This window comes from Chrysochloris asiatica, unplaced genomic scaffold, assembly GCF_000296735.1.
Source record: "Chrysochloris asiatica unplaced genomic scaffold, ChrAsi1.0 scaffold00420, whole genome shotgun sequence".
NCBI lineage: Eukaryota > Metazoa > Chordata > Mammalia > Afrosoricida > Chrysochloridae > Chrysochloris > Chrysochloris asiatica.
The window spans coordinates 698,645-708,551 of record NW_006408938.1 but is presented as its reverse complement, the minus strand read 5'-3'; the positions used below and the strand labels follow the sequence as shown (position 1 = coordinate 708,551).

Below are 9,907 nucleotides of genomic sequence, written 5' to 3'. Positions count from 1 at the left end.
AAAGGTTTCAGATGAGCTACAAAACAAAGACAGACTAGGAAGAAAGAGTGACAAACTACTTCCGAATCGCTAGTCACTGAAAACTCTATGCATAGCACTCACATGCTATTACAGGAAAATTACAAAATTTCCACAGTAGCAAATAGAGTAACTTCTTTTTCACAAATAAGTTTTAGATATTAAGAAATATCCTATAATTCAGTTTTCAAAACCCAAATATTCTTATCCAACCATTCCTAAAATAAAATTATAGTATCTATTCAGATCGTGGAATCTGGTGTTTTGCTGCAGTTTAATGTGCTGGACTGCAAGGTCAGTTTGAACTGCAGTGTCAGTGGTTCAAGCTCGCCAGCTGCTCCTTGGAAACCCTTTACCAGATTGCTATGAGTAGGAACTGACTCGATAGCACTTAATAACAATAACAACATTCAGATAAAGTTAAAACAAGTGTTCTAGTGATTCTGCTGAGTGGAAACAAAATGAAAATGAGTCTCCTGTCTGCTCATTCCTAAAATTTATTTGACTGCTATTGCCTCTTTTTTTTCCTACCAGAAATACAAAAAAGAGATTGTGTAGCTATTTGGTTCATCATGGAAGAAAAGACACATGCTTTACGTTACCTCCCTCTACAACTCTACTAGAATGACAGTAAAAGAATAAAAGACTATATAAATCATAAAAACAAGGAAAACAGGCTAGTAGAAAATAGCAAATACTGGAATTTTCAAACTAACTGGACAAGTAGTTAAGTGTATTATTAAATTTAAGCCAAATTAAAGGAAAACACAATTGCAGCAACAGAGAATGTGACGTTGGGAGAAGAAGATGATTGACATAAAGTCTTTATGTTGTTGTTAAGTGCCATTGAGTTGATTCAACTCTTAGTGACTGTGTATAGTGTTTCTGAGGCTGTAAATCTTAACTAGAGCAGAAAACCTCATATTTCTCCTGTACAGTGGCTGGTAGACTGACTCGGTGGTTTGCAGTCCAGTGCTTATCCATTACAGCCACTGCATTCCCAGAAATTTGAATAAATCTTACAAAAAACAAAACAAAACTGATTTCTTCAATGCCAACAGAAGGGAGTAGAGACATTCTGCACTCTTAATACACTGCGATTATTGTTATGTTTGAGCCAATTGTTGCTGTCACTGTATCAATTCATCTTGTTGAGAGTCTTGCTCCTTATCACTGACTCCTCATTTTTCCAAGTATGATGTCATTTTCCAGGGACTGGTCCCTTGTGATAACATGCCCAAAGTACAAGAGATGAAGTCTCGCTATCTTTGTTTCTAAGGAACATTGTGTCTGCACATCTTCCAACAGAATTTTTTTTCTTCTTCTCGTAGTCCATGGTACTTTTAATATTTTTCTTTAACACCATAATTCTAATACATTAATTATTCTACAATATTCCTTATTCATTGTTCAATGTTCACTTGCTTATGAGTCAGCTGAAAATACCATAGCTTGGGTCAGCAAACGTTAGTCCTCAAACTGACATCTTTGCTCTTGGACACCTTAAAGATGACTTGTGCATCAGATTTGTCTAATGCAATGGACCCTTTTATTTCTTGACTACTGCTTCCATGAGTGTTGATTAGGGATCTAAGCCAAATCAAGTCTTTAACAACTTCAATGTTTTTTTTCCATTTATCATTATGCTATTTATTAATCTAGTTGGGGGATTTTTGTTTTCTTTATATTGAGTTACAATCCATATAGAAGGTTGTAGTTTATAATCTTCATTAGTGAGTACCTCAAGTCTTCTTCACTTCCAGCAAAGAAGGTTGTATTGTACGTTGTTAGTGAGACCACCTCCAAACCTGATGCTACACTCTTCATATAATCCAGTTTCTCCTATTATTTGCTTAGTATACAGATTGAATAAGTTTTATGAAAGGATACAAACCTGATGCACAAACTTCTTGACTTAAAACCATTTAGTATGGGTCAGAACTGAGTCGATGGCACTTAACAAAAGTAAGTATTAATTCATTCTTTTCAAACAACTGTCTCTTGAGCTATATACAGGTCCCTGGCACTATAGAATAAGCACTGGACCACAATGTTGGTTTGAACTGCAAGAACCAGGTCCCAACTTACTAGCCACTCCTCAGAAACCCTATATAGGATGGCTACGAGTTGGAATCAACTTGACAGCACTTAACAACAAAAACAGCATGAGCACAATTGAAACCTGGCATAGCGCTGTAGGATAAGCACTGGACTGCAAGGTATACTTGAACCAAAAGGCTGGCAGTTCAAGTCCAGTAGTCACTATTTGAGTTGGAACTGACTCAATGGCTCTTAACAACAATAAAAACAATATGAGCACAAGTGTTCTGGAATACCCATTTATGCAATATTACCCATAGTCTGTTATGATACATATCGTTGAAAGCCTTTGCATAGTCAATAATTTATAAGTAAACATCTTTCTGGCATTCTCTGCTTATCAGATGCCAGCAATCATATCCCTAGTTCTACATCCTCTTCTGAATCTGGCTTGAATTCCTAGCAGTTCTCTGTCAATGTATTAATACAAGTGTTTTTTAAATTATATTATATTTTTAATTATATTCAGCAAAGTTTTGTTTGCATATAATGCACTGTAGGTTAATGCACTGGACTGCAAAATTGGTTTGAACTGCAAGGTCAGTGGTTCAAACTCACCAGCCACTCCTCAAAAACCCTATAAAGGGTCTCTATGAGTCAGAACTGACTCAATGGCACTTAATAACAAAAACATGATATTAATGATGCTGTTTTATAATTTATATATTCTGTTTTGTTATTTTTCTTTGGAACAGGCACACATATAGATTTCTTCTGATCAGTTGGCCAGTAATCTGTCTTTCAAAATTCTTGATATAGACAACTGAGAACCTTCACTTAGATGAAAGATTTCAGTATGTATTCAGTCAATGCCAGGAGTTTTGTTTTTACCAATGCCTTGAATGCAGCCTGGGATTCTTTCTTTAGGACCATCGGTTCTTGACCATATGCTATCTTTTGAAATGGTTGAATATCAACCAATACTTTTGGGTACAGTGATTCTTCCATCTCTTTTTCATGTTTCCGGTATCATTCAGTATTTTGTCCATTGCTATTGTTGTTAGGTGCCATCAAATTGGTGTCAACTCATAACGACCCTCTATTAGAAAAAACAACAAAACTACCCAGTTTTGTGCCATCCTCACAACTGTTGTTACATTTGAGACCATTGCTGCTGTCACACTGTGTCAATTAATACCTTTAGGGGACTTTTACTTTTCTACTGCCCCTCCATTTCACCAAGCATGATGTCCTCCTCCTGGGACTGCTCCCTCCTGATAACAAGCCCAAAGTCTGACAGAGGAAGGTTTTCCATCCTGGCTTCTAAGGAGCATTATCTGTACTTCTTCCAACACAGATTCGCTTATTCTTCTGGCAGTCCATCGCATTTTCAATATTTTTCTCCAACACAGTAACTCAAATTCATCAATTTTTCTATGGTCTTCTTTATTCATTGTCCAACTTTGACATGCATATGAGGCAATAGTAAAACCATGACTTGGTTCAGTTCACCTCAAACTGATACCTTTGCTTTTAAAAAATTTTAAATGTTCTTTAGCCACAGATTTGCTTAAAGCAATGCATCTGCCCTTTGGATTCTTGGGGTGTTTTTTTTTAAGGTTTCATTGTGAATTGAGTGATAGTTTGCTCCTTTTTTTTTACTGCTGCTTTCATAATGTTGATTGTGGATCTAAGCAAAATGTAGTCTTTGACAACTTTAATCTTCTCTCCATTTATCTTGGTTTTATTTATTGTTCTAATTGTGAGGACCATACTGAAAGCTGATCTTCATCGGTATTTTAAGTGTTTTTCTCTTTCAGCAAGCTTCATATGTTGTTAAGTGACAACGAGTGGGTTCCGACTCATAGTAACCTTGTATAGGGTTTCTGAGGAGTGGCTGGTGGATTTGAACCAACAACCTTGTGGCTCAAATTGATCTTGCGGTCCAGAGCATTATCCTGCAATGCCACCTCAGGATTTCTACTTCATATTGTTGTTTTTGTTAAGTGCAGTTGAGTCGGTTCTGACCCATCATCACATTGTATAGGATTTCCAAGGAGTGGCTGGTAAGCTTGAACCACTAACTTTCAGTTCAAATGACATTGGAGTCCAGTGCATTAACATATAGTGCCATACCAGGACTCCAGGGCATCTGCCTCCACGTTGGGGAGATGAACCACAGTCTGTCATGTGACAGGCGGGAATACTCAGCACTATACTAACAAGTGTGGCTGCTTCATATAACAGATTGTTAATAAGTCTTCCTTATTTATTGTACAACTTTCACATGCATATTAGGAAATTGAAATTACCATGGCTTGGGTCAAGCATACCTTAGTGCTTAAAGTGTCACCTTTGCCCTTCAACACTTTAAAGAGATCTTTTGGAGAGATTTGCCCACTACAATAACTCCTTTGATTTCTTGACAGAGTCTTGGTGTGGCGCTGTGGGTTAATGCACCAGACTGCAAAGCCGTTTGAACTGCAAGGTCTGCGATTCAAGCTCACCAGCTGCTCCTTGGAAACCCTATACAGGGTCGCTATGGGTCAAAATCAACTCAACCGCACTTAACAACAACAACTTCCATGAGCACTGATTATGGATACAGGCAAAATAATTTTTTTTACAACTTCAATCATTTCTTTGTTTATTCTGATGTTATTTAATTTGCCAGTAGTAAAGAGTTTCGTTTCTTTACATTGATGTGCAATCCATGATAAAGTCTCCATCCTTAAGTATTTCAAGTCCTTGGTCTTGCAAAATTCTATCATGGGATCTCCAGCATGATTTTTTACCAATACCATATTTTCCAACTACTGATCTTTTCTTTTTGTTTCCAATTTAGGTGGTCCTATTATAAGTAATTGGAGTCCTGGTGTGGCACTGTGGGCTAATGTGTCAGACTGCAAAGTCGTTTAAACCGCAAGGTCAGTGGTTCACACTCACCAGAGGCTCCTTGGAAACCCTATATAGGGTCACTATGGGTCGGAATTGACTCAACGGCATTTAACAACAGCAACAACAATTATAAGTAATTATCAATTCATTTTTTATCATTTTCAGACTGAGGAAGTTAGTCTAATTATTCAGCAGCAGCATCACTGAGATCAGTAACTTGGTGCATAAACTTGAACAATAGTGTTAACAGATCTTCTTTATAGGCATATAGATATTACTCTATCACAGACAACATTGTACTTCAAGATAGATCTTAAAATGCTTTTTTTGATGATGAATGGGACCCCATTCTTCTTTAGATTGTCATTCTCAGCATAGTAAACCATTTGACTGTTAGATTCAAAATGTGCAAAGCAATTACATTTCAATTCATTAATGCCTTGTTTAAGGAGCTCTGGTACCATAGTGGTTACGAATTGGGCTGCTAAACTCAAAGTCAGCAGTTTGAAACTACCAGCTGTTTCACTGGAGAAAGATGAGGCTTTCTGCTCCCCTAAAGATTTACAGCCTCGGGAACCCTATGCAGGATAGCTATGAGTTGGAATTGACTCTACAGCACACCACCACAACCACCAATGCCTTGTTTTATTTCATTTATGATGACTTCCAATTTTTCTCTAGTCATTCTTTGTACATTCAACAGTCCAATTATGTTTGCAGCTATTTCTTCTCATTTTGAAGATCCTGAAATCTTTACTCCATCCATGCCTTTAAGGTTAACTTTGCCTTGAGGTGGCAACTCTTCCCCAGTTGTATTTTGAGTGTCTTCCAACCAGAGGGGATCATCTTTTGTCACTATATCAGACAATGTATCACTGCTATTCATAAGACTTTCAGTAGTTAACCATTCAGAAGTGTTCTACCTCTCTTTCTGCTTAGTTTGTCTTATTCTGGAAGCTCTTCTGAAACCTTTCTATGATGGGTGCCCCTTCTGGTATTTAAAATACTGCTGGCATAGCTTCCAGCATCACAACTCATAAACCATCACAGTACAACAAACTGGCAAATGAGTAGTTCATTACGCTGCTCTAGATAATTTTGATATGATTTTTGTTGCTGTTGTTATGCACAACAGAATGAAACACTGCCCAGTCCTGCACCAACTTCATAATTGTTATTCTTAAACCCACTTCTGCTGCCACTGTGCCAACCCATCTTGTTAGTGGTTTTCCTCTTTTGTGCTGACTCTCCACTTTATCAAGCATGATGGCCTTTTCCAGAGACTGGTCCCTCCTGATATTATGTCCAAAGTATGAGAAAAAAAAATCTTGCCATAAAGTAATAATTCATTTTTCCTTAGATGAAATTTGAGTAGTGATACATCGAGTCCATTAATTAATTATATTAAATAATGCAGAAAATATTTATTAAGTGCAATGTATACCAAGAAGTCCTGATGTGGATCTGTTGGATAAGTACTGGACTGTTAACTACAAGGTCAGTAGTTCAAACCTACTAGCCACTCCTGGGGGTGGGGGTGGGACCCTATATAGGGTCATTAGGAGTCAGAACTAACTCTAAGGCACTTAACAACAATAACAACAACAGCAACAACATGTATCAAAACTGAGCTGTTAGCCTGAGAGACACTGTTCCTGTACTTTGAAGCATATAATGTAATAACACTAGGAGTCCAGGGGAGGGGACAAAAGTTTAAATGGTTACTAGCAGAAAAGTTGGCTATTTACTCAAACTTAGCCACAGGTACCTCCAAAGACAAGGCTTGTAACTTGCCTCCAAAGATCACAGCCTTGAAAACCCTGTGGAGCTGTTCTATACATATAAAAGCACCATGAGTTAGCAACTCTAAGGCATCTAACAACAACAACAAAAGTTATTTAGGACCCAGGAGCATTCTAGAGCACTGCAAAGAAATTCAATATTAAGTTATGTATTTTATACATATAAGTTACTATTTATGAATCTACTACTTTTTGAGAAATCATTGGAACTGCTACTTCATCATTTCTCAAAAACCACTGGGAAAACTTCCTAGCTAACCCCTCACCAAGCCAAACCAAACCAACTGCCATTGCAGTGATTTTGACTCAATGCAGGTTTTGAAATTAAATTCTTCACAGCAGCAGAAAGTACCATGTTTTTCCTACAGACAAATTGGTGGGTTTGAAATGCTGGCATTGCAGTTCAAAGTCCAATGTCCAACCCAGGACACCATCAGAATTCCTTTCAGCATTCCTAGATAACCACAGGTTGGCCTGAATTCGTATGCATGTGACATTGAAGTTATCATCAATTGATACCTTATTTATAACTCCTTTGGCCTTTATAGTCCACAATATACTCAAGGATGTTTCTATTATATTATACCTTGCTTGATTCATACTAAGAAAATTCAAGACTTAGGTAATAAGAAATACTAGATCATATTATCTAATGACTTTCAGTGAACATGCTAATTATAGTTTTGTTTGTTGTCTATACTTTCTCATTATATTGCAAACCTTGTAGAATAAGCATCTGGAACAATGTTTGGAGCTTCATAAGTACTTGCTGAACTAATGAATAAATGAATGAATGAATACCCCTACCATGGCTGCAAGGAAATGGGTCAGCCATTTTATCATATCACCTGTGCATTGCACACAAGTTAACATACCTGCTATAATATTGTCCAGAAGTGTGATGGGCATACAGAATATGCCAACTAGTAAATCACTTATTGCCAGGTTCAAGATGAAGAGATTAGTGACTGTGTGCATATGTTTGTTCTTCATTACAATGAAGCAGACCACTGTATTCCCCACCATACAAAGGAAGAAGATCAGAAAGTAAGAAATAATGAAGACTGCTGCCACTTGAGGCTGGTGAAGATAGTAATTGACATAGGTGATATTAACATCTGAATATAGATGATGGTTTGTGTCATAAACACTCCAGATATGAGTCCAGTTTTCTGAAGAGTTGGAGTCCCATATCTCACTCATGATGGACCTTAACAAAAGAGAAACAGAAAACAAAACTATAATTAGGAATCTTTAGAAAATAAGTTCTGTGCCCGCATTCAAGAGGGACAAGTTTTAAATGGCATGACGTTTTGATGGACAGTCTGTAATATCTGTGAGATTTGCAAAGAAGTGAGTTACATATAAGGAATGCAGATCACCAGGATTTTAGCCTAGAACATTTGAAAATTCAATTTCATATTATTACTTCAATACTCTACTTCACATCTTTGATCATATCCTCTACTCATTTGCAAAATTTCCTTCACTTTCCAAAATAATCTTTTGCCCTACCTCCTAACATCTTTATCTATTAGATGTACTTGTTATCTAAAACTAACTCACATGCATTTAGCTTTTTGAAACTCTGAGTAAGATGTCCACATCTTCCAAACACCCATACAAATAAGCTTCTTATATTTTCTTTATTCTATTTTTGACTAACTTATGATAATATTCTATTTTTATTGTTGTATTTTCATACATAGCCACAATATTGTTATTTCCTTAAAATAAGACATGTTTGGTGTTACACAGAACAATTCTATTCACATAGTATTTGTTCAATAAATACCTTTATTTTGAATTGATACTTGATGGCACCTAACCACAACAACAAAATGCAAGCATTTCAATCAACCATTATATTTTTATTGTACCAAAGATGACCCCCGGGTTTAAATGATTTACTAGAAGGACATATAGGATTCAGCATATCATTGTAGTGTGAATTAAAATTTATTTCAGCAAAAGAAAACATAACAAAGTCAGTTAATGGGAAAGAAACATAGGATAAAGTATGGGGAAAACTGGGTGCATGTGAGAAATGTTGTTGATATCGACAAATGCTCAAGTAATCCAATCTGTACTCATTTTAGCTAGAGTGAGGTTTTCTTTATTCGCTTTTGCAAAATTGGATGCACAACCCAGTACACAAGGGTAGACATGCCACATGGCTGACACACAAACAATTTTATTCCCATCTCAGAATTTCATTCCTGTCTCAGAAAAAGCCCCTCCTCCAGTTCCCCTCCCAAACATCTCACATACTAATCCATTTAAAGTTGGTTTCCCCTTCTCCCTATGAACTTCTCCTATTTCCTTGATGGGTGTATTTTTATCTTAAAGTTCCTAGTCCTAGAACAGATTTCTTTCTTCCCTTTCCCCTATTTATCCTGCTTACATATCCCTGGATATGAATTAACAGCCTATCTTGGGTCTGGAAATCTCATAAGCCTTTTTTTCCTGAAGATGGAATTGAGAATTTCTCACAATGGATGTTTTCAAAAGTACTCTCCCAGTGGAATTAAACAGGACAAGATTAAATATTTAAGCAATAACTTGTGACAACATATTTGAAGTGTTGTTTGTCCAGAAAGTTCAATAGAGATTCAATACCCAAGGACTAGGGATGTTTGTTGTAATATTGTTTGGGAGACTAAGGGCAAAATATTGATAGATGCAGTAACAAAAGAAGACAATTGTAGATCTCTTCAGTTCAAAACATAATGTGTTGCTTTCTGCTAAGCAAGAGACTAGTGGAGAAAAATCCAGACAGTTGAGAGATGCCCAGCAGGATGCAAGAGATAAAATGGAGGCTATTGAACACCAAGTTGAAGACCTGAAAACACAAAAATTTCAGCTATGCAAGAAAGAAATTTAGTACCGAATAACAAAAACAAATTAAGCAGAAGACTAAGTTGGAACTTAAAGCCAAGGATTTGCAAGATGAATTGGCAGGCAATAGTAAACAAAGGAAATGCTTATTAAAAAGAGAGGCAGAAGCTACTCACAAAGATATAAGAAAAGCAGAAAGAACTGGCAGGAACAGAACCAAAATCCAACAGTGTAAAAGAAAAAGAAGAGGGAGGCATTGCTAGATTAGCCCAAGCTAAGGAGTCCTGGTGTGGCACTGTGGGTTAATGCAC

General features: G+C 36.7%; 1 protein-coding gene across 1 annotated transcript in view; it reads right to left on the bottom strand.

The window, feature by feature from the left end:
• NPFFR2 (neuropeptide FF receptor 2) overlaps positions 1-7,977 on the bottom strand; it is a 28,205-nt gene extending 20,228 nt beyond the window's left edge. The window contains exon 1 of the mRNA XM_006876861.1: positions 7,634-7,977. Within this exon, the coding sequence (XP_006876923.1) occupies positions 7,634-7,961 (328 nt within the window). The 5' untranslated portion in view covers positions 7,962-7,977. The remainder of the gene's footprint in view (positions 1-7,633) is intronic.
• Positions 7,978-9,907: the final 1,930 nt, after the last annotated feature.